The 26,015-nt window shown below is 36.1% G+C and overlaps 1 protein-coding gene across 1 annotated transcript in view; it reads right to left on the reverse strand.

The window, feature by feature from the left end:
- Positions 1–2,055: 2,055 nt before the first annotated feature.
- Positions 2,056–26,015, reverse strand: part of LOC306880935 (dual specificity calcium/calmodulin-dependent 3',5'-cyclic nucleotide phosphodiesterase 1A-like) — a gene marked incomplete at both ends in the record, with an annotated part of 77,414 nt that continues 53,454 nt past the window's right edge. Inside the window, 16 exons of the mRNA XM_079434739.1 lie at positions 2,056–2,172; positions 2,259–2,428; positions 3,108–3,164; positions 3,769–3,978; positions 4,757–4,923; positions 5,608–5,722; positions 6,776–6,857; positions 7,885–8,005; positions 9,417–9,518; positions 11,762–11,890; positions 12,880–12,980; positions 16,366–16,506; positions 16,586–16,702; positions 17,864–17,930; positions 19,424–19,606; positions 25,278–25,391. Coding sequence (XP_079290865.1) covers positions 2,056–2,172; positions 2,259–2,428; positions 3,108–3,164; positions 3,769–3,978; positions 4,757–4,923; positions 5,608–5,722; positions 6,776–6,857; positions 7,885–8,005; positions 9,417–9,518; positions 11,762–11,890; positions 12,880–12,980; positions 16,366–16,506; positions 16,586–16,702; positions 17,864–17,930; positions 19,424–19,606; positions 25,278–25,391 — 1,993 coding nt within the window. The remainder of the gene's footprint in view (positions 2,173–2,258; positions 2,429–3,107; positions 3,165–3,768; positions 3,979–4,756; positions 4,924–5,607; positions 5,723–6,775; positions 6,858–7,884; positions 8,006–9,416; positions 9,519–11,761; positions 11,891–12,879; positions 12,981–16,365; positions 16,507–16,585; positions 16,703–17,863; positions 17,931–19,423; positions 19,607–25,277; positions 25,392–26,015) is intronic.

Genomic DNA, 26,015 nt, shown 5'->3' on the forward strand with positions numbered 1-26,015 from the left:
AAGAAGGCAAACTACATCATGTGACCCATGTAATCAAATTACAATTTGCTTCATTTTAGAAGAAATGCATATCCTTTACTTACTCTCATTTTGTCAGGGTAAACAATGCTATTCATTTTGCTGTGTAAGAATGTAGAGAGAGGAATGGGGAAGAAAAAAACTTTTACATTAATAACAACTCTGGTAAATAACATACATAAATGAGATATAGAATTTTACAGATTGTGTAAAATACAATTTTACTCACGTCACACCCTCAAAAAAACCAATACATCCAGTCGCTGTGAATGCATGCGTTTACTCAGTCACACATCCCATCTCAGACTCACCATATTTACAACAAAACAGATGAAACAAATAGAAGAAAAGAGTTCAATGTTTCAGTTAACAGACTAGATCCTGAACATAATAATGGATGAACCTCGGGAAAGCTGTCAAAAACATATACAGGTCACATTTAACCTTGAAATCAAACAGCAAATAAATTAGAATCTATATACACTACTTTAAAAGTTTGAGGTGAGTTTTTTAAGAAATTAAACCGAAATTAAACTTTTCTTCAGCAAGAATGCATTAAATTGATCAAAAGTGACAGTAAAGACATTTAGAATATTACAGAAGTTTCTTGTTTCAGATGTTATTTTTGAATGATTTCTGAAGAATCATGTGACACTAAAGACTGGCGTAATGATGCTGAAACTTCAGCTTTGCGCCTCAGGAGTACATTCAATTTTACAACATACTAAAATAGAAAGCAGTTATTTTAAAATCTAATAATATTTCACAATATTACTGTTTTTACTGTATTTTTCATCACACAAATGCAGCCCTAGGGAGCATATAGAGACTTCTATTGTATTAAATAATTGTACCGACCCCAAACTTTTGAACAGTAGTGTTTGTTTTATCGCCTTTCATTTATGCTCATTTAAATAATGCATTCACTGCATTTCAGCATTCTTTATAGTCCTAAAAATTGGGTTATTTTCCTCATGTTTATGTTTGAGGTGACATATGACCTGGACATGTTCTCTTCAGGTTTCTTGAGATGACCTGCTCAAAGGACAGAGAAAACTTGTCACAAACCCCAGGAAACCAGTAAAAATGACATACAGCGTAATATTTAGGTATTGCGGAGGGAGCACAGTGATATGGTTATGACTTACACACTACTACGGTCAGTTATAAGACTTATATCGTCTACGGCGACTGCTAGTTTGTGTGTTCCTGTAGAAGACGTTTCAGCTCGGTTCGCTTTCAGAAAGACTACATGAAGAAAGGCATCCGAAGGTAAGCGAGAGAAGGAAAAATCTTAGGTTGAATCAGGCGTTTTCTACTCCAAAGCTGGACACAGACGTGCTCGAATAGGAAATACTGCCACTTCATACGGCTTTTCTCAAGTTATAAAAGCTCTGATCTAAACGCAGACAGTCATTTACAATAGTAATACATATACATATTTAGGGTTTCATATATACGACCTCTAATAGCAGATGAGGCGAACAAACGTGTGTCGGAGGCAGATGTTACATCGGAGCATGTTTTCTGAAATGCATCAGCCCATGCTAGGTAAAGCGCATTTAAAATAGCTGGACACAACGTCGCTGTTGTCAAAAGCTGAATAATGTTCACAGGTGCAGCTGCTAAGTTTAGTTTTTTACAGTTTACTGCAGGCCACATATTATATATATATATATATGTGTGTGTGTGTATATTTAGATATAAATCACAGTTTGAGCTTTACACACATACCAAGTCATCCGACTGCAAGGCTGCTCAAATGCAGAAAAACATAGAAAGCATTTGAAATGGAGGTTTTAATAAGAATCCTTACGTTCAGCTGCTGCATGCTTTTCTTAGTGGATGCAACCACTGCAGTTTAAAGGTTTGGGAAGGAAATCTGGTTCTGTAAATAAAACAAACCAGACAAAAGCAGCTGTTGTCTCTCGTCCGTTTTGTCCTTTCTCATTCAGAGAGGATCAGTCTTATGAAAGTCTGAAAATTTGGAAGGGATATAGGCCGAACACAAGGTGATGTAAGCATTAGTCGTGTCCTCTAGAGGGTGCCGTGGACCTTCAGAACCGAGCGTTCTCCTGATGGCAAGTTCACCGCTCTGGGTCTGGCCTCGGACCTCAGGACGCCACTGGAAGTCACTCTAGGCATTTGCAGATTCTGTTAAAAGCAGATTGAAGATGTTTAGATTGCATCAGACTGGAAAAAAAGCAAAAATGTCACACTGAAAAATGCCTGAATGTCACTGCATTATCAAGTAACTTGCATGTCTTGGATGCTCCTGCACTAATGTTGCTTTTCTTCATCATTTTTGAAATCTCAATGTCTTTTGTTAAATGGCCATTGTCAAAATTGGTGTTTTGGTGATTTTTAGTGGATGAATGCATCTTGTTTCCCACAAATTCACACAAGTGTCCTAACAGAGGAACCAAATGATCAACTAACCACAACAAATACAAATTTACAAAATACTTTGTCTTCATTCTGAACATTCAAAAGTTTGGGGTCGGTACAATTTTATAAATATAATAGAAGTCTCTTATGCTCACCGGGGCTGCATTTATCTGATGAAAAATGCAGTAAAACAGTAATATTGTGAAATATTATTACAATTTAAAAATAGTTTTCTGTTTTAATATATTGTAAAAAAGTAATTTATTCATTGGGGGTCATTACTCCAGTCTTTCATGTCACATGATCCTTCAGAAATCATTCTAATATGCTGATTTGCTGCAAAAAAAAAAGTTCTTATTATTGCCAATGCTTCATATTTTTGTGGAAATATATGTAATATTTTTTTAAATAATTTTTTGATGAATATAAAATGGAAAAGAACAGCATTTACTTGAAATAGAAATATTTTGCAAAATTACAAAGGTGTTTACTGTCAATTTAATGCATCTTTCTTTTTGTTTTTTTACTGACCCCAAACTTTTGAACTTTAGTGTATCTTATACAAGCTTTGATATTTTATTATATGATGCATTAACATTCTGACATTAATTATCTAATATGTTGCTGGTGTCACTGCTAGTAGTTACAGTATGTATTAAAGCAACAGAAGTCTCTGTTACAGAATAAACGTGTATGTTTACCATTGAGTGTCCTCTTGTCTTCATCTGCTGGTGATTCTGCCTCTTCAGACACTTCTCCTGTTTACAGACATCCGATTATTAGACTACACAGACACTGTAGCACTATAGTAAAACACTTTCAGAATGGCATACAGTACTACTTTTTCAAAATATAGACAAGTGTGTCAGCGGCGATAGCCTCGCGGGCAACGCGCTGCTTCAGGCGTCCCGAGTTTGAGTCCTAGCTCACAGACCTTTCCTGATCCCGCCCCCCTCTCTCTCCCTCTTCGCTTCCTGTCTACCGACTGTCCTATCAAAATAATGGTAATAAACGGCAAAAAATAAATCTTTAAAATATATATATATTTAGACAAGTAATGTGCACAAGTATGCAGATTCTCAGGATATACTGAATAACCATATGCATACCAAAATACAATGCACTAAGTGACCTTCTATTTCTAATGTGACTTTTTTCTTTTTTAAACACATCTATCTCTAGACAGACAGACAGACAGACAGACAGACAGACGGATGATGAAGGTAATGTGATTATTGTGTACTGAGTAGGCCTATATAGTGCATATTATGCATTAAGTAGTATGCTATTACTCTATTCTGCACATAGCATTATTCTTATTACTCTTCTGACGGTAACAATTATATCATTTGAACACAATACCGTTCTGTAATTTCTGATGTGCCTCTTCATTCTTTGATTTGTCATGGGGACTTTCTTCTGGGGGTCCATTTACTCCCCCTGGCTCCGGGTCGTCCTCTCCCACCCTCTCTTTCTTTGGTCCTGACAGCTCTGGGTCTTTTTTGTGCTCCTGATTTTCTGTTGTTGCCTCCTGCTGTTCCTCCTGCTCTCGTTTGGCCTTCTCCGCCGTCTCTGAAAGGAGACACAGCAGGAAGTGCATTATTCACTATTTGCTTAATCAGAATGTATAAAATGTGCAAAACGCTACAAAAGTTTGGATGTACTGTACCAATTCAGTACTATTTTCCCAGTTTAAGTCATCAAACTATGAAATAATTGCCATACTTAAATTTGTGCTTACATGCATCATGGACACTTAATGGTTAGTTTCCCTATCCAATCCAACTCCATTCAAACATTTTTTTAAATTAAAATGTTAGTAATGTACAAAAATGTATGCATTGGCAAAATTAATATATTTGTCATTAAGTAATTTCAAGCAGAAGCCTTTACATTAAAAGATCGTTCAGATTACGAGAAACAAATTCAGATTTACAGATTTATTTTTATACTAATGTATAACACTACCATTCAAAAGTTTGTTTCAGTAAGAATTTTTTATATTTTTAATTAAGTCTCTTCTGCTCACCAAGGCTGCATTTATTTAATCAAAAAGCAGTAATACTGTAAAATTGTATTACAATTTAAATATATTTTAAAATCATAAGATGAATTTTCAGTATCATTAATCCAGTCTTCAGTGTCACATGATCCTTCATAAATCATTAATATTTGCAGCTCAATTAACATTTTGTATTTTGTCCTACATAAAACACAATTATCTCATTAATTTCATACTAATTTTGTGTTGCAATTGAGTTCCAATGTGCAAACAATCCTGTTTGAGGATGTTTTATTTTGCATACGATACATAACACAGACATTCTTGCAGGGAACATTGTGTTCACACCTTTAGCTGCCTGCGTCTTCCATCGCTCTCTGTTCAGAGAAACCTTCTTGTTCCAGATGGCCTTGAAGTTCTTCAGGTCAACAGTGAGCAGTGAGCAGCTATGAGATCCACTGCTATCAGAACCAGAGCTGTTCACACTGCTCCGCTTCGCATCTCCTGCAGTAATGCTGTTTGAGATGATGGGGACACAAATCACATTACAAATGAATCAGCAGCAATCACATCCACGAAGCTTCCGTAACATCTCAACATATACCTCAATTTTATTTAATACCCCATCTATCCACACGGATCTGTTGTTTTCCTGCTCTGTTGATCATTGATATGCTGCTGCTGCTGCTCTGTCCTTTCTATGAACCTTTGATCTGTTTTAGTTTACTGTATATTCTAAATGGAAGGGATATAATTCAGCACTTTGTATGCAGAAGATGTTATTAGCTATGAAAAGAGAGAAGGTGCTCTAATGCCCAGTCAGCAGCAGCAATCCAATTCCTACTTAGAAAATCCAAAGAAACTTGCAAACTAAAAGAGCGCTAAAGTGGAGTCACTCTGACTTCTGTCTGAATTGATGGATCACTTTTTACTGAATTACAAGGCTAAGAAAGAGCAGCGCATTTATTCACATTCACTCTTTGTCTATAAACGATGAAACTGAGGTATCTGAGCAGGACTGAAATGGATTTGCAGTCATGACCGCAATAGCATCAGTGAATAGGATTTCGATAAAAAGACAAGCTTTGCCACAAGGCACTATTAGAGCGGCCTGAGCTCTAATTTGTCTGTCTTCATGTCCATTCTTTATCTCTATTCCTGTACTGGATAAGCAAAAGACACAAGTCAGACTTCCAGACCTGCGGAAACCAGCCAGGCCTGAACTTGCGGCCTCTTCGATGAGCGGTGTGACAATCTTCTCGGTCATGTCCGTCAGAACCGTAAACGTGGGAACAACGATAAAGTCAATGAAACCTGCAGGAAATTATACAAAATGGCTTATTTTTTACACTGACCTTGATTTTTAAAGAAGCTATTTGAATAAATGATCCCCATATGTATGATCTTCAAGAAAGCTATGTGTTTCAACTATTGCGAGTTTAAAGCTGAAATGTCTCATTTTTTCCCATTTCGAATAATTTACACAAAAATTAGCTGAGGATTTATTCACGCCCAGGCCAGCCATGTTTCTTCATGGAAAAAGATTTGGAGAAAATTAGCATTCCATCACTTGTTCACCAATGGATCCTCTGCAGTGAATGGGTGCCGTCAGAATGAGAGTCCACACAGCTGATAAAAACATCACAATAATCCACAAGTATTTCAAACCACTCCAGTCCCTCAATTAACATCTTGTGAAGTGAAAAGCTGCATGTTTGTAAAAAACAAATCCATCAGTAAGAGGTTTTTAACTTCAAATAGTTGCTTCCAGCTAAAATACGAGCCCTCTATCCATAAAATTTCTTCCTCCAGTGAAAAAAATGGTCTCATCTGAATCAGGAGAGAAATCTGCACAGATCAAGTACAGTTTAAATAACAGTTTTTCCAGTATATTTTGATGTGAGAGGACAACAGGGGACGGACTTTTACGCTAGAGAACGCATTATTATGTATGAGAGACTCATATTTTGGCCAAAAGCGACGGATTAAAGTTAGAACATCTTAATGATGGATTTGTTTCTCACAAACATGAAGCTTTTTACTTCACAAGACGTTAGTTGGTTAGTGTGGATTATTGTGATGTTTGTATCAGCTGTTTGGACTCTCATTCTGACGGCACCCATTCACTGCAGAGGATCCATTGCTGATCAAGTGATGTAATTCTAAACTTCTCCAAATCTGTGCCCATGAAGAAACAAATATATCTACATCTTGGATGGCCTGGGGTGAGTTAATTTTCAGCAAATTTTCATTTTGAGGTGAACTATTCCTTTAATATGAGTATTACAATTTAGTGCAATTCACAATTATGCAATTTAATTGCAAACATTTGTGTCTCCACACTTAGAGTGTGTTTGTGTCACTCACCGATCTGGGACTGAGCCACCATAGTGGACTTACGGTCGCACAGAGGTGAGAAAGGTAGACCAAGTTCTGCCTCCTTATCGCCCTGCAAACACAATCACATAATTCAACTGCAATGCTATAATAATATGTTACACAGTATTATCAGGGAGCAATTTTGGCATTTCTAAATATATTACACAATTATTAATATAGGTTTACTGCCACAGCTAAATGCTTATGAAATGACACGACTAATGGACAGTTGGTGCACTGGATCTGGTTTAAAGATTTGTTTCGTATATGAAATATTCGCAAACATTTCTTGAAGGCAGACTAAAATAACCTGTCATGCTTTTATGTTGGGCCTGTCACGATTGATCTGCCTCCTGGAGTGTTCAGCTGCTGGAACAATACTAGACACACACACAGGAATAACTCCAGTCCTCTAATCTGTCAATCAGTCAAAGCATATTTATGTAGCCCACTCTATAGAGAATAGAGCTGTGAATGTGCTTTATAACAGTCACTTTAGTAACAGATAAACAGACACATGACGGGTGAGAACAGGAGATAATAAAGAGAAAGCAATTCCCTTCCTTTGTTCACTATACAAAGCAACAGAAACAGGAGGAGCCCATTAGTGGCCTGCCCAGTTATGTAAACTGTACTTGATCAAGTGATGTAATGCTACATTTATTCAAATCAACAAAATGTGAACAATCAAGGTATGTGAAATTAGTAAAATTACAGAATACATGCATATGTGACATTGCTGTGATGTTTAAAAGAAGAGCAAAGTGCTGTTCACACTGATAAGTCACATAATCGTGCCAAAGCGTCATTTCGGGACCTGCATTCGATAGGGCTGTGAAAGCCAGTTATTTTCAGAGGTTTATGTTCAGGTGTAAAAAAAAATCGAATGACACGCTTCTCCACACGCTCTCGTTTTTGCGGCCTGTGATAATCCTGGCGCAGGCTTACATGTGATTGAAAGGGCAATCAGAAGAGAGAACAGGAAGAGAGAGAGGATTAAAATAGAAGAAGATGAGATTTGTCTTGCTTCTCACACATACATACAAACAAACACAAACACTCGTTGAATGCGTCTAAAGAACAAAAATGTGTCGAACCTGTCGGAAAAACTCCTCCAGCAGAGATGCAGTCCAGCGATGGTGTAGATCCCAGTTCTTGGCTGGATGACTGATGTCAGCCGTGTGTAACAGCAGAGACAGAGCCTTGGGTTTGTCAATTCTGAGGAAAACACACACCAATCCCACTGATAAATATGTGTTTGCTCTAACACATGACAATAAACCAGAGAGCAAATGTAATATAATATAATATATAATCTTTAATTAGCATTGGTTTCTTGTTTTTCTGTAAAAATGTATTTTTTTTATTTTATTGCATTTATTTATTGCAGTGTTTATTACTAAAAGTTTAGACATATACAGTTCAAAAACCTCATTTATTTGATTCAGATTTATCTCACAATAAATATTATAATTAAACACAAATGTATAGAATTAAAAAAATAAAACACAGTTTATTACAGTCAATAGCTAAGGATAAACATATCCAATAAATCAAAGAATTTATATATATATACAAAAAATCAAAAAAATATTTTCTTTGATTTATTGGAAATAGAATTATATTTTAATTGGAAAACTACATTTTCATATAATCATTATTTGTTTCTAGCTTTCCAGCAAAAATATTTGGAATATATATATATATATATATATATATATATATATATATATCTTTCGGATGAGACGTTAAACCGAGGTCCTGACTCTCTGTGGTCATTAAAAATCCCATGGCACTTCTCGTAAAGAGTAGGGGTGTAACCCCGGTGTCCTGGCCAAATTCCCTCTACTGGCCCTTGTCTATCATGGCCTCCTAATAATCCCCATACACTTGATTGGCTCAATGACACTCTCTCCTCTCCACCTGTAGCTGGTGTGTGGTGAGCGTACTGGCGCCGTTGTAGTGTGGCTGCCGTCGCATCATCCAAGTGGATGCTGCACAATGGTGGTGGTTGAGGAGAGACCCCCCCACATGATTGTAAAGCGCTTTGGGTGTACAGCAATACACAATAAAGCGCTATATAAATGCATCATTCATTCATTCATTCATTCATTCAATAAACCATTTAGAAGCAAAAGTGTGTAAGAAATTCTGCATGGGAGGGGATGAAATTTGAAGCTTGAAGACATTATGTATTTAAAAAAAAAATTAAGACCAATAGGTGATAAATATGTCTTTTTTGACACATGACAATAAGATTTACTTTTGTGCATTTCCCTGCATTAAAAACTGCTCCTTCTGAGAAATTTGAACTTTGTTTCTAATTGTGCTCAGATTTTGCAATCAAGACAGGATCTCAATAAGAACTTCTCAATAAGAATTTCTAATCAAATTAATTCAGTTAAGCTGCATTCATTTTATTTTATTGTATGTATCATTTGTCTATTTTTATTTCTCCACAGGAACAGTAGAAGAAACCTCTTGAGAAACATCCATCTCCATCAAGTCTCTTCAGCTATGAAAGAGCAAATTCTATGCAATAACATCTTGCTCTGGGGAGACACAGATGAGCCAGGAGGTGACAGACAACGGTGAAGCATGTCTGATGTTTGTTGTAAAGGTTTCTCACCCCTCGGGCAGCTGGAGGAAATTCTTCATGGCTTTGACCTGCTGGAAGTGGCAGGACATGTCAGTGGCCAAAACCATCTCGACCACGAGCGCCCTGAGCTCTCTAAAAACACAAGCACACAAAACAACTGCACTCAATCTCCTCACCAAAGAAAATAACTGTGTTCCACTTCAAAGTGTGAGGATAATAGTATTCTTTCTGAATGAGAAACTAATCATTTCCATGTAAAACTTAAAGTAAAACTTCATCAGACTTTTCTTTCTCTATTGTGTTGTTGAGAATATCACAGCTAGAATAGTAAAACACTTCTTTCTGTATTTTCTGCAGGGTGTTTCTTCAACTACGAGAACTTTGCTCCTTAAAAATATAACACCATTACACTCATATGTCTTTATATTTGTAATTTTTCTAAACTGAAAAGGTAGCCTTTTACATCTTAAACACCCAATTAAATATTTTAAAACATTTTAATAATTTAGATGAAATTAAGACTTGATTGGAAATGCATAATAAAAATAAAAAATATTCTACTGTGATATTCATTCATTCATATATCTATCTATATACACGCGCGCACACACATATACATACATATATACAGTCGTGGTCAGAATTATTGGCACCCTTGGTAAATAAGATCAAAGAAGGCTCTGAAAATAAACCTGCATTATTAATTCTTTTTTTAATCACAAAAATCTAACCTTTCATTGAACTAAAACAATTGAAAATGGGGGAAAATCTCATTATGAAATAAATGTTTTTTTCAAATACACGTTGGACACAACTATTGGTACCCCTAGAAATTCTTATGAGTAAAATATCTCTGAAGTATATTCCCATTCATATTTACAATTTTGAGCACTCCAGGGTGATTATGAACATGAAATTATCCAGCCATGGCTTCCTGTTTCACAGAAATATAAACAGGAGGGAAAACAAAGCCCAAATTCTCTTAATCATCCATCACAATGAGAAAAACCAAAGAACATATTTCTGATGTGCAGCAAAAGATAATTGAGCTTCACAAATTAGTGAAGTGGCTTTAAGAAAAGAGCTAGAGCAGTGAAAATTCCCATTTCCACCATCAGGCCAATAATTAAAAATTTCCAATCAACATAAAATGTTATGAACCTGCCTGGAAGAGGACGTGTGTCTATATCGTCCTAATGCACGGTGAGGAGGAGAGTTTGAGTCGCTAAAGACTCTCCAAGGACCACAGCTGGAGAATTGTAGAGAAAGGTTGAGATTCGGGGTCAGAAAACCTAAAAAAAAAATGTCAAACAGCACCTACATCACCACGTGTTGTTTGGGAGGGTTTCAAGAACAATTCTCCTCACTCATCCAAAAACAAACTCCAGCATATTCAGTTGTCAGACACGACTGGAACTTCAAATGGGACTGGCTTCTATGGTCAGATGAAACTAAAAAAATTAGCTTTTTAGCAGCAAACACTCAAGATGGGTTTGGTGAACACAGGAATAAAAAGTAACCCATGTGTGCAACTGCTGTATTTTTGATGTTGTGGGCCTATATTTCTGCTGGACATCTTGTTTAGACACATGGCATCATGGATTCTATCAAATACCAACAGATAAAAAATCAACAAGTGACTGACTCTGTTAGAAATCTTATAATGGGCCATGCTTGGATCTTCCAACCGTACAATAATCCAAACACAAACCTCAAAAACAACACAAAAATGGGTCACTGAGCACAAAACCAAGCTTCTGCTATGGCCCTTCCAGTCCTCTGACCTGAACCCTGCAGAAAATGAGTGAGGTGAACTGAAGAGAAGAAGCACCGTCATGGAGCTGTGAATCTAAAGGATCTGGAGAGATTCTGGAAGAAGGAATGGTCTCTGATCTCTTGTCAGGTGTTCTCTAACCTCATCAGGCATTATAGGAGAAAATTTAGACCTGTTAAACTGGCAAATGGAGGTTTCAAAAAGTATTGAATAAAAGGGTGCCGTTAATTGTGGCCAATGTGTATTAGAGAAAAAACATTTATTTCATAATGATGTTTCCTCCCATTTTAAATGCTTACTATCCAATGAAAGGTTAGATTTTTTAGAATTTTTTAAATAAAAGATCAAAAGGATTAACAAAACATATTAATTTTCACAGCCTTCTTTTATCATATTTACCAAGGGTGCCAACACACACACACACACACACACACACACACACACATATATATATATATATATATATATATAATATATATTTCACAATATTGTAATTGGAGAAAATGTATTGTCAGTTTGCATTTTTTTTCATTGTCTGGAAACAAAAGAAGTAAGACAATAATGGAAATGATTAGATGATGGATGTGAAATCCTGCTGTACCTCCAGTCATCTTTGGAGAGATTGTACAGGATGTTCATCTCGTCGTCATCCTGGAGCAGTCGATATGCGGCGCTGACGTGATGACTCTCCAGCACAGAGCGGTCGTTGTACAGGATAGCAGTGTCCGACCTGCAGGAATCCATTTAAACTCACTACACAGCTTTCCTATAGAATCTGGTCTAACAGAACTGAATCTGATTTATATTTTACATTTCCAACGTTGAGATGACATACAGTGTCCAGCAGTGTGATTCTTTTAGCTTTATTCTACTGTAATTATTGTATGCTGTTTTAAGCTCATATTAAACTGGAGAACAAATTAAGTGCAAGTGGTTTTAAGTGTGTCGCTAGGTGTTTGCATACTGGACCAAGTCAAAGAAGTGTCTCTATGATATTATTTAGTTTCTCTTATACTGTGTAATCAAATACTTTTGATTATAAAGGAAAAGTAGCAAAAAGCAAGTTAGAATTTTTTTTAATATACTATCGTTCAAAAGTTTGGTCAGTAAGATTTTTTTTTTTTAAATAAAATAATATTTCTATACAGCAAGGACAGAAAATATATTTATATGTTACAAAAGATTTCCGTTTCAAATAAATGGTGCTTTCTATTCTTCAAAGAATGAAAAAATATGTATCATGCTTTCCACAAAAATATGAAAAAGCATAACTGTTTTCAGCACTGATGTTTCTTGGCAGCAAATCAGCATATTATAATGTTTTCTGAAGGGTAGTGTGACACAGAAGACTGGAGTAATGTTGCTGAATATTCAGCTTTGACCACAGGAATAAATTACTATTTAAATCAGAAAACAGTTATTTTAAATTGTAATAATTTTTACTGCACTTTTGATCAAATAAATGCAGCCTTGGGAAGCATAAGAGACTTCCTTAAAAAACTCCTTACTGAGCCCAAACTGAATAGTGTATACTACAAACTAACCCGCAAACCAATGTTTTATTCCCATTTCCCCATTCTGCTCATTTGTCCCAGGTCATGTTTTGGTCAGAATGCCATCTAGTTTGATTCAGCCGGTTGAGGTGTTGTGGCTGTGGGCTGTGTGTTTGTCAGTGCAGGAGTCTGATGGATGACTCACCCAGCGGCGCTCATGCATTACCTGGTCTGGATGTGGAAGTTGTTTGTGGTCCCGGTGTGTTCGTAGTCGTGGATAGCAGCAGCGAAAAGCATTGCAAAAATCTCCAACTCAGTCAGCCAGTGCTGGCGAGGGAAAACAGTGTCACATGAGAAATCTTTAACATCTAAATGAAGTTAAATTGAGAGCAATTGAAGCCTTGATGAAATCTCCACTTTCTAGCTGTTTCTCTAGAGAAAAAGTAATACCATGCGTATTTCCTCCAAAGTTTCAGAAAAGATATCTCAATAATGTTTGTGCTCAGATTTGCCAAGACACTAGAATAGATCTAGACTAGATACAGATAGAACAGATACAAGATAGATCTCAACATGAACCCAAACATTTATACCATAAAGCTCTATACACTTACTTTATGACGACTGAATTATGTGTCTATGAATTTCTGCTAAAGAATATTAGAAGAAACATTTTAGGCAAAGATCGTTAAAATAATACATTACGGACATAACAACAATGAGGTTAAATGGAGAGCAAATGGAGACTTCTGCTAAAATTCCCACTTTCTAAGATCAGTTATCTCAGAAAAGATCTTAATAATGCCCCAAAATGTGCTCAGATTTGCCAACATACCAAAGTCTGATCAAAAATCTAATATTTCTACCACATGCACCTCTATACTCTTCATTTTTTTCAACATTAACACATTTCTGTCAAATTTTTTAGAAGAAATATCTGAGTCAAAGTTTATTTTTAAATAAAACACGACTGAGAACTCAGCTTAGTCTTTATATACAGTTCCTGTAAAAAGTCTTCATACCCTTTAATTGTTTTCATGTTTTGTTATGTTGCAGCCTTATGTTAAACTGCTTTGAATTACTTTTTTTCCACATTAATCTACACTCCATACACCATAATGACAAAGCAAAAACAGAATTGTCACAACTTCGTAAATTAATGAAAAAGAAAAAACTGAAATAAGTACATTGCATAAGTATTCGTACCCTTAACTCATTACTCAAGTCTTTTTGGGTATGATACGACAAGCTTTGCACATCAGAATTTGGCAATTATCTGCCATTCTTCTGCTCATCTCTTCACGTCTCAAGCTCTGTCAGGTTGGATGGGGGCAGATGCACATTTTCAGGTTTTTCCAGATATATTTGATTGCATTCAAGCCCAGGCTGTGGCTGGGCCACTCAAGGACATTCACAGAGCTGTCTATAAGCCACTCTTGCTGTGTGCTTAGGGTCATTGTCCTGTTGGAAGTAGAACCTTCTGCCCAGTCTGAAGTTCTGAATGCTCTGGACTGGGTTTTCATTAAGGCTATCTCTATATTTTGGTGCATTGAGCTTTTCTTCTACTCTGATGAGTCACTCAGTCCCTGCCGCTGAAAAACAGCTCCACAGCATGAGGCTGGTTACCAGCACACTTTAATTTTGGGATGGTACTCTGCAGGTGATGACCAGTGCCTGGTTTCCTTCAAACATGATGTTTGGAATTGAGGTTCATCAAACCAGAGAATCTCGTTTCTCACAGTCTGAGGGTCCTTTAGGTGCTTTTTTGCCAATTCCAAGTGTGTTTTCATGTGTCTTCACTGAGAAGAGGATTGCATTTTTTTTCTGAACTCTTCCCCAGGTATGTGGTTTGATGCAGTCCTGTCTCTGAGCTCTACAAGCAGTTTGTTTGACCTCAGGGCTTGGTTTTTGCTCTGATATGCATTTTCAGCTGTTAGACCTTTTATCAAGATTTGTGTGCCTTTCCAAATTCATACCCATTCAATTGAATTTGCCACAGGATAATTTCGCTCGAAGTGCAGTAACATCTACAAGCAATATGAATGCTCCAGAGGTAAATTTCAACTGTCCTAGATAAGGGTATGATTACTTATGCAATGGAATCATATGCAAGTTTTTTATTTTTAATAAATTTGCAAAGATGCTAAAAACCTGTTTTTTGCTTTGCCATTATGGTGTATAGCGTGTAGATTGATGTGGGAAAAAAAATTATTTAAAACAGTTTAACATAAGGAAGCAACACTACAAAATGTAAAAAACATTGAGGGGGTATGAAAACTTTTTATAGGCACTGTAGAAGCAATTAAAAAAATGTGATTTCAAACTAAAATTTATCTCTATACACTTACTTTATAACAACTATTGACTCACTTGTGTCCATTTTTATTTCTCCTAAAAGCCTCAAAAGAAACATCTGAGACAAAGCTGATATTTAAATAATGACGACAATAAGGTTAAGCTGAGACAGGAGACTTCTGTAAAAATTTTGTATGAAAAAGGAAAAGATCTCAATAATGTCTCCAAATGTGTTCAGATTAGCCAAGACACCAAAGTTTACAATAAGAGTCAATCTCAATATGAACATTTCTACCACTTTCAGCTTTACTATTACTTTATGACAACTATTGTGTCTATTTTTATTTCTCCTTTAGAATTTTAGACGAAACATCTGAGACAAAGTTGATATTTAATTTAAACATGACTCAGAACTCGATTAAGTATTTATTTTGGAGCAATAAAATGAAAGAATTAATCAAATAAAATAAATTTAAAAATTATCTTTGTCTATTTGTATTTTAGAAGAAACAGATGAAGAAAGAATTTTTAGAAGAAAAACCTGAGACAAAGTTGATATTTAAATTAAACATGACTGAGAACTCAATGAAATCTTGATTTTGGACCAATAAAAAAAATCTCAGTGGTTTAATTCTTGGAAAGAAAAGCACAGAGTCAGTAGCAGTAGAATAATGAACATATGTTGACAGACAAGCTCTGAAGGACGCCGAGCTCTCAGCTGCTCACTGTATTCCTGCAGGACTTCATCTTAATATTTAATCCCTTATTAGAAAGACTCCAATTCATTTCACTTTGGTGTAAAATGACACCATCTCACCTCATTTGTCTTGAGTCGTGCGTGCAGAACAAACACTGAAGTGCACTGTGATGAGAGAAGTGGCTCTCTGTGAGCAAGCATTAATTGTGTTATGGCTAGTCAGACGGGAGATAAAGTGATTTGGGCAATGACATGTTAAGACCCTTCTCTCTGTTTCTCAATCGCTTAACGATTGGCCTGATGATTGTTCATTAAAAAGCTTAAGGTGTGTGTGTGTTTGTCAGCAGAATTAATGATTACGCCGCTGGGTTTCTGCACAGTTACTCTTGAGTTCGTGCCCACAGGCTTCGACATGTTGTCACAGTAACATCATCAAGATGATTAACACTGTATCTGCATTGAGAGCGAGTGAAGCAACGCAACATTAGATCATTATAATCAACAAGCCGGTCTATACAGCAAGAGCGCGGTGTAAAGCGTTGATAATGAAAGGTAGTGACTGAGTGTTGTATATTGTGCCGCTGTAAACACGAGATAAGAGTTTACACAACCCTGGTATTATTATTATTCAATTATTATTATATTAGCTCAGTCCTGACCTCTTGACCTATTTCACTGCAGTCATGTGTGATCTCTCTGTGTTTGTGTGTTTCATCTTACCACCATCCCTGTCTTGAGGAGCAGGTAGTGCACAGTCTGAGTGACGTCGGCTGCGTGGATCAGGTTGTGGTAGGGGTTTTTATGTTTGTTGTATCCCACTTCCAGAGCCTCCACAAATGAGACCAGCGCTGAGACGGGGATCTGTCAGAGATACGAGTTAATAACTCTGAAAAAGACCATTACAGCCCTCAACTCTCACTTCAGCAAGAGCTGTTTTCACCTTGAAGCGGCTGATGAGGTCGTATCGGGTGAGGAGCTCGTAAAAGATGAATTTGAGAGCGTGGTCACCGCTCGACTCGTTCAGAGCAAATACATCAAAAGACCACTTATCCACATTCTGAGAAGAAACACAGAAACAAATTCAGATCCAGCACACAGATGCTCAGTGAACTATTCCTTTAAGAGTAAATCATATTTTCGGCACTTTTATATCCCTATAACTTTTCTTTGTTGTTACAATAAAACTGCCTAGGAAACACTGTATTATGCCTTCGTTTATATTTTCAAATGCCTTTTATGTATTTTGTATCATTCCATCCTTGTCTCAGACTGGACTTTCATTCTTGAAAATCATCCAATACTATGTGAAAATGACAGTATATATATATATATATATATATATATATATATATAAATATAAAGTTGATCAAAAGTTCATCAGATTTGTATCATATTATTCTAATAAAATTATATACATTTATATAAAATACTAAAAGAAATTAAATTAAATACATAATATACAATAATTACAAAATAAATAAATAAATAAAACAGGAATAAAATTAAATAATTCTATTTGTATGTTTATCAATATATTTTATTTTATATATTTTTTTAATTAATTTTGGTAATTTAATTATTTAAATAATATTTAAATAATTAATCATTACTAATTTTATTTAATTTTAATAATAATACATTAATAAAAAATATTGTATTAATATAAATATTAATGATGCATTATTTTACAAAAATATACAATATAAAAAAATTAATAATACAATTATTATGACAAAATTTTTAAAATGAACGAATGAATGGATGAATGAGTTTTCTATATAATTTGCAATTCAGCTGTAATGTTGTCAAACTAAATAAAAGAGGTGTGAAAACATTATTTAATTGTGTGTATTTAGGATACATCAATTGCTAGCTATGAAATTACATAGCACACAATGCTATCATACACAGCACATCATCTGAGATATGGTGGAAATGTTCTTGACTTTCAGGGGAAAATGACAAAAATCTTCTGTAATGCATGTATATCTACTCTTGTTAGTGAACAATTCTAAAGCACATGAAAAACTACAAGAGAAAAAGTATGTTTTGAAAGTTTATTTTCTGAAGTCCACATGGCCAAAAGTAGAGCTGAAGAAACATTTGTTTTGGTTTTTCATTTTTTTGTGTGAGACTTTGAGAGCAAAACCAAGAGAAAGAAGCTGAGAGATAAAACACCGTCTGTTTCTAAGAATGCAGGAGTGTGCATGTGTTTTACCTTAAGCACTGCTATGACAGACGGAGGGTAACTCAGTCCCACCATGTTAGAGGTTCTCCGGTACATTCTGTTAGAACGAGATAAAAACATCAAGTGAAAGCGGCAGCGCAGACCACAGGCTCTCCAAGCACAATGCCCTAATCTTCACCTACAAAAGCCCACAACATCAAATGCAGAGGATAACCTGTTTCTTTAAGGAAATGCTTTGTCAAAGCAATTTATTTGTGCAGTGCTACCTGAAATGCATTATAATTTAATGAAATGATGCTAACGGGTGAGAGCGAGAGCGAGAGAGAGCGAGAGAGAGAGAGAGACAGAGAACTGTGGCAAAGTGATTGTAGTTATTCAGGAGGAAGATGTATATGAACACGCTGACTCACTCTGAGCTCAACACATAGATTTATAATCATTTCACACAAGACTTTAATGCTGCCTGGCAAGGGAAAAAAATACATGTATTAATATAATTTAAGAAATTAGAAATATTTAATTGATTCATAAATTTGATATGAATTTGATATACAAATTATACAGTATATTGTGACGTGTTGGCTGCCTCCCCCTTATTATCATCATCACCCCGTCCCTTATTCGCCGCCCTTCACCAGGCTCCTGACAGGAGTGGGTGGGTGAGAGAGGAGGGGCGCTGAAATAGCCAGAGCGGCGTGTGATCACCGGCGCTGTTTAAATGCCGAGCGCGCCTCTCCTCGAGAGACCGGTCTCTTTCCCGTGCATGCACGCTTGTGTCCTCGTGGGTCCAGGAAGGGAGCGTAGAGGGGACTCCCGCACCGCCAGAGACGTGAGCTGCTGGACCCGCAGTCCGGATGAAACCGCACCCGTGAAACGGCCGTCGGGCCAGGATGCCGGGCCGACTAGCCCCGTCGAGTAGCGCCGTGGACCAAGAGGTAGACGAAGCCGCTGGAGAAGCCACCGTCCCTCGCGCCCCGGACCTCAGAGGGGAGCGCGTGCGACCGCCGGACTCTGCCCCTTACCTGGACCCTTCCTTCCAGAACACTGCCCTCCTTCACAAACCCCGCAGCACGACGAGGACACCAGAGCCCCTGGTTATTTTAGACACTTTATCCCCTTTGGACACTTTATTTTATTTTTTTCTGTTTAATAAAAGCCTCTCCGAGGCCTGACGCCACACCCACTAACTAAAAACTTAAAGAAAAATAAATTAAAGAAACAACAGCACAAATAAAAAAATCACTAAAAATTTAACTACATTAAAAGTGAAAAATAACAATAAAAAGCTAATTATAAATTCAAAATCTACATCAATATATTAAAAAATATTATAAAAGTATATAAATAACATAAATATAACACTTATGTTCTTTGATCCTTTGAAATGAATGAGTTTGACATTCAAAACAAGAATTAAAAAGAGTTGTGGCATTGAAACATATACTTATTTCACATGAAAAGAGGCCATTTACATTGAAATTGTAAAGGTATAAAAGCCTGTTTAAACTTTAAGGGTAAAAGAAAAGGAAAAATAAACTACATTTAAAAAAAGAGTTTTTAATTGCTATACTGCTTTGTGTTTAACCCCACCTCTCCACGAATATCCCAGCCTGCACTGCGTGTACGATGCTGCGAAATCGCGGCTTCTCTTCGGTCCGTCGTAGCATCAGCCCCATCTGCCGCGTGAAGGTGGAGGCCAGCCAATCACGGACCTCTGACGGTACAGAATCTGATTGGATATCACTGAGCTCATCCTCGGTATCGACCAATCGCCTTAGAGAAAGAGAGAGAGAGAGGGAGGGAAAGACACTTTATACATGTCTTCACCACTTACACTTAAAACATCAACTGTGACAGGTAACTGTCATGCATATAAGGAGGATAAACAACTATTTATACTTAATCTAAACTGTGATTGATGCTCGAGCCAAGACCTACTGGTTTAGGACTAATCCATCACTCATCCGCATAATTATGTTGAAACTAAAGAAAAAAAAATGCTTTTGAATGGCACTGGATTGGCATTTAATGATTTCACACCACTAAAAACTACTTCTGCCATAAACATCTGCATATCCAGACATAAGCTGTCAAAAATTATGGATTTAAGTCCACAACAGTCATAAATCACAGCGAATATGAATCTGATCAGACCGGACCAGTGGTCTCTGTGGTTTGGCATGTGAGTAGGTTTGTCATAATCCCAGGCCGCAATGACGTTCCAGTTACATAATACCATAAGCTTTTATCATTTCTGCCATCTAGATGTTCACAGCTGCTATTCTTCACTCTGCTCGTCAAAATAAAAAGATATTAGTGGCACTGGAGTGCTGTGATGGAGCGCTGCATCGCCCTGCAGAGATATTAAATACTATTACTGAGCAGGAATGAAATGGCACAGATAAGGAGGGAGTTTTTCAGCTCGTTTCATACCACAGGTGTTCATTTATGTGCTCTCAACAGGGCTATCAGCATGTTCTCATGTCCACATTTATTTATTCAGTTATTCATTTAGCAATCGCTTTTATCCTGATGAAAACATGTCTGGGTGTCATTTCGACTCAAAATAAGATAAGATCACATTGTGACATTATTTTGAAAATCATATATCCCATGTTACAAAAACAGCATTCTTCCATCTTAGAAACATTGCCAAGCTTCGAAACATGTTACCTGTTTCCGATGCAGAAAAGCTAGTTCATGCATTCATGACCTCTACACTCTTAAAAATAAAGGTGCTTCACGATGCCATAGAAGAACCTTTTTGTCTAAATGGTTCCATAAAGAACCTTTAACATCTGAAGAACCTTTCTGTTTCACAAAAGGTTCTTTGTGGTGAAAGAAGGTTCTTCAGATTATAAAAATTTAAGGAAGAGATAGTTCTTTAAAGAACCTTTGAATGAATGGTCTTTTCTGGAACCAAAAATGGTTCTTCTATAGCATCGCTTGAAGAACCTTTTGAAGCACCTTTATTTTCAAGAGTGTAGACTGGACTATTGTAATGCACTGCTAGCTGGTTGTCCTGCATCTTCAATAAACAAGCTACAGATAGTCCAAAATGCAAGCACCTAGAGTCCTCACCAGGTCAAGAAAATATGATCATACTACCCCAATTTTTACAGTCTCTGCACTGGCTACCTGTTAAGTTCCACATCAGTTACAAAATGTTACTACTTACTTTTAAGGCCCTAAATGGTTTAGCTCCTGCGTACCTACTAGTCTCGCTACAATCCATCACGCTCCCTAAGGTCGCAAAACTCTGGACTCTTGGTAGTTCCGAGGATAGCAAAGTCCACTAAAGGAGGTAGAGCTTTTTCACATTTGGTTCCCAAACTCTGGAATAGCCTTCCTGATAACATTCAGGGTTCAGACACACTCTATCTGTTTAAATCTAGATTAAAGACACATCTCTTTAGCCAAGCATTCACATAATGTATGTCATAACTTTGTACTTCAGTTACATCTGATCAAATGCACATTATCATTCTTTTGCTTGAGTTGAACATCATTTTTTGCTTAGTTGGAACAGCAGCTACGCTAATTTCTCTCTATTACCTTCTCTGTTTCTGCCATGGGATGTAACTAGGAATTACACAAGCTTCAGTCTGGATCCAAACCTTGCAAAGACCTGAGATGACCAATCACCTGAGAAGAGATGATGCCAACCCCTCAGAAGACCTCTGATGATGCCAACCCTCAGACAACATACAAAATTTCGCAATAAGTTTGATCGCAACATATAATCATTGCTGTTAATATTGTTCACCGTCTGTTTTATTACATGACATTAACTAACTGCTTGATTTTTACTGTACATTTCTGCCATATGGACATCAACTTGACATTTGCTATTACTAAATATAATGTAGAAACTTAAATTTTCTGTAAAGCTGCTTTGCAACGATTTGCATCGTGAAAAACGCTATAAAAATAAAATTGAATTGTACTGAATTGAATTATTTTTTATTTAAACACGATTTCTAGTCCAAATCTCATGTAATGTAATTTTTTCATTTTTTTATTTATTTACTTTTATTTATTTATTTAATTTTATTTAATTTAATTCTATTTAATTTCATTTTATTTATTTATTTTATAGTTTTGTTAGTTTTGTCAATTCCAATTATTCCCAATAGTGATTTCCATGACTGAAAAATGTTTTACTACACTATATATACACACATACATACATACATACATATAAATATACATATATACACATACAGTGCCTATAAAAATCTTCATATCCCTTCATTTTTTTCACGTTTTGTTATGTTGCAGCCTTATTTTAAACTGCTTTGAATTACTTTTTTTCCACATTAATCTACACTCCATACACCATAATGACAAAGCAAAAACAGAATTGTCACAACTTCATAATTTATATATATATATTTTTTAAAACTGATATAAGTACATTGCATTAGTCTTCATACCCTTAACTCAGTACTTAGCTGAAGCACCTTTACAGCCTCAAGTCTTTTTGGGTAAGATATGACAGAATTTGGCAATTATCTGCCATTCTTCTGCTCATCTCTTCACCTCTCAAGCTCTGTCAGGTTGGATGGGGGCAGATGCACATTTTCAGGTTTTTCCAGAAATATTTGATTGCATTCAAGCCCAGGCTGTGGCTGGGCCACTCAAGGACATTCACAGAGCTGTCTATATGCCACTCTTGCTGTGTGCTTAGGGTCATTGTCCTGTTGGAAGTAGAACCTTCTGCCCAGTCTGAGGTTCTGAATGCTCTGGACTGGGTTTTCATTAAGGCTATCTCTATATTTTGGTGCACTGAGCTTTTCTTCTACTACGATGAGTCCCTCAGTCCCTGCCGCTGAAAAACATTTTTTTTGCAAATTGCAAGTATGTTTTCATGTGTCTTCACTGAGGAGAGGATTGCATCTGGCCACACCAGCATAAATCACAGATTGGAGTATCTCCACACATGATCATGGAGTTCAAGAGTGACCATCAGGTTCTTGGTCAACACTCTAACCAAAGCCCTTCTCCATCAATTGCTCAGTTTGGCCAGGAGGCCAGCACTAGGAAGAGTCCTGGTTGTTCCAAACTTCTTCCATTAAGGGTCACGGAGACTACATGATTCTGTGAAAATTTAACAAAAAATATTTTTTTCTGAACTCTTCCCCAGATGTGTGGTTTAGTCGCAATGGCAATGAATTCTGCTACCATCTGTTTTAATGGGAGGTAGCAAAATCTGGCAGGGTAGCACAAATCATCAGAACACCAGCGTTAGAGTTTATCCGACGACAGTGTAAGAAGGATTCAACAGATCTTACGCACCTGCGGCGCTTCTGTGAACGGAGAAAACGCAATAAAACTATAGGCTTACATAAAAAGGAATATATATATATGCCTATAAATATATTTCACGTAAATCATTGACATTAACAAAATGAAAGAAAAAAAATATATGCCGAGTTAGACCTACAGTTCATTGTGACGCATTCCAACGTTCTCGGAAAGGAAAACGAGACGCAGACAGTAGTTTTCTTTATTTTGCAAAAGCTTTACAGTTTTATTTTACAGTTTTATTTGTTTTAACCAACCAGCGTTGGTATGGCCATATCGCGCTGGCGCCTCACGCGCACAAAGACATATTTTCGCGACATTGCAGCCAGTTCATTATCAAAATAAAATACAGCTAAAGGAACGTGTAAAAAGTTACAGTGCTCCGTTGTCCGATCTGTTGCGTTCAGCGTGACCACCGCCTAACTGTGCTGTTATTGCCGAAGTGAAGGATGATGTTTTACGTCGATGAAAGTAAAAGCCAATAAATAATATTTTAGTATACGTCGAGAATATGGAAACATTAGGATTCGTGCTGAGTGAGAGAGGTAGGCATCAGTTTCACCTTTAATTTGTTTTTGGATTGACGTTTTTATAGCCTATAGGATATAACCTTAAGTTTAGAGGATTTGTTGAGGAGAGAAACTAATAACTGTGTTTATAATGTTTGTAAACATTTTTGATTTACCGGCATTTTAGCCTACATCATTTCTGAATAATAGCCTAATAAAATGTGACGCGGCTTAGCCTTTTTGTTAGTTTTTTTCCTCAATACGCAATTTTATACAAGTACCGTTTTTTTTTTTTACAATTTGCAGCAAACATTTTTAAATATCTTAAAAAATACTTTAATGTCTTTAAAGCATTAATAGATGTTTTTGTTTTGTTTAATAGCCTACATTTAGAAATTTTTAAATCTAGAAAAGATGATGCTGTATTGGCTGTGACTAAACGCAGCGGGTTAAGATACCATTTCTTTCTGTACTTTTTTCTTTCTTTCTTTTTCTTTTTGTGTAAAGAAAACACTTTACTTTATTATTATTATTATTATAGGCAAAGACAATTTTTTAAATAACGGTATTAACGGTTATTTGTTCTACTCGAACCGGTTTCGGAACGGTAATAATACAGACGAACGCAGGAACGGAAACGTTAAAATATCGATTCTGCTCGGAGTGAACCGATTGACTTTTTTATTCCTTTTCAAGTCCTGGCCAGAGGATAACTTCACTCGAAGTGCAGCAACATCTACAAGCAATATGAATGCTGCAGAGCTAAATTTCAACTGTCCCAGATAAGGGTATGATTACTTATGCAATGAAATCATTTAAGTTTTTTTATTTTCAATAAATTTGCAAAGATGTTAAAAAACTTGGGGGGGAAAAAAGTAATTTAAAACAGTTTAACATAAGGCAGCAACATTACAAAATTTAATTTAGTTTGAAGACTTTTTATAGGCATTGTATATACACATGCATATATAATGTATGTATTTGTGTTTGTGTGTGTGTGTGTGTGTGTGTGTAGAAAATATTACATAATATTCATTAAATGGCATATACTTAACAGAAAATCATTTTTGAAAGGTCTTGCTGAAGGACACAACAGCAGCGTTGACCCCTGTGACCCCTCAACTGGCCACTCACTCAATCTAACAATCTTGGGATTGAAGCACACAGATCTTTAACTGCTAATTGAATCGACCTCTATCTGCACGAGTGAATAGCTTAAGGCTCCATTAGACTGGTCCTGGACCAATTTTACAATTTTCCTATTACAATGACTCCATTTAGGGATTGTGTGGAAAAGCTGGATCAGCTTCTGACGTGGAAAAAATGAATAATGCGTTGTTACAGCTTCATGAGCAATGCAGTGGAGTCATAATAAAGAGAATAAAACAGCCTGGAGATGATTATTCATCATAAATGTACAATGTAGTCCAAGCAGTTTCTTTGCAACTGATGGCTTTTATGAAACAGCATGAGAAAACCAATATGTTTGGAATGGCATAGCCGTATATTTTTTTTAATTTATAGCTTACTTTGAAGTCTCATTTATAATTTCAGTTTGATTGCCTGTGGTTATATTTCATATTTTGAGTAGGAAAGTAAAATAACAGTGTACAACCCACACGCTTTACCTTGTTTCCTCAATATAGACCGATTCCAAAACAGTGGCAGCATATTCCAGGTTTTTCTTCAGGTCCACGAGAGACGCCTCTCCCCTCTCCAACTGTTTTATCAAGCATCGTAATCTGAAAAACAAGCACATGCACATACATTATTTCTAAAATACAACTGAATGGCTGTTTATTTTACAAAGCAATTATCTGAAAGCACCAGTCAGCATCAGCGTGACAAATTCAGCACTTAATTTTACATTTTAATTTTTAAATTTCCCTCCCTGAAAACATAAATCCTGAAATGCAGAAACAAGAAACTACTTCTATATTACATACATAAAAAACTAATGCATCAGCAAGGATGCATTAAGTTGATCAAAAGTAACAGTAAAGACATTTATATTTCACATAAATATTGTTATCTTGAACTTTCTATTAATCAAGAATCCTAAAAAAATGTATCTTGGTTTCCACAAAAAATATTAACTAATTTCATCAGTGATAATAAATGTTTCTTGAGAATCAAATCAGCATATTAAAATGATTTCTGAAGGATCATGTGACACTGAAGACTGGAGTAATGACGCTGAAAAATCAGAATTGCATCACAGGAATAAATTATATTTTAATATATATTAAAATAGAAAACAGTTATTTTGAATTGAATGCATTTTCACCACAATAATACTTTAAAACTTGATTACACTTTATTTTAAGGTGCCCTTGTTACAGTGTGATTATATATTTAAGTAATAT

This window comes from Barbus barbus (genome assembly GCF_936440315.1).
Source record: "Barbus barbus genome assembly, chromosome: 15".
In the NCBI taxonomy this organism is placed as follows: domain Eukaryota; kingdom Metazoa; phylum Chordata; class Actinopteri; order Cypriniformes; family Cyprinidae; genus Barbus; species Barbus barbus.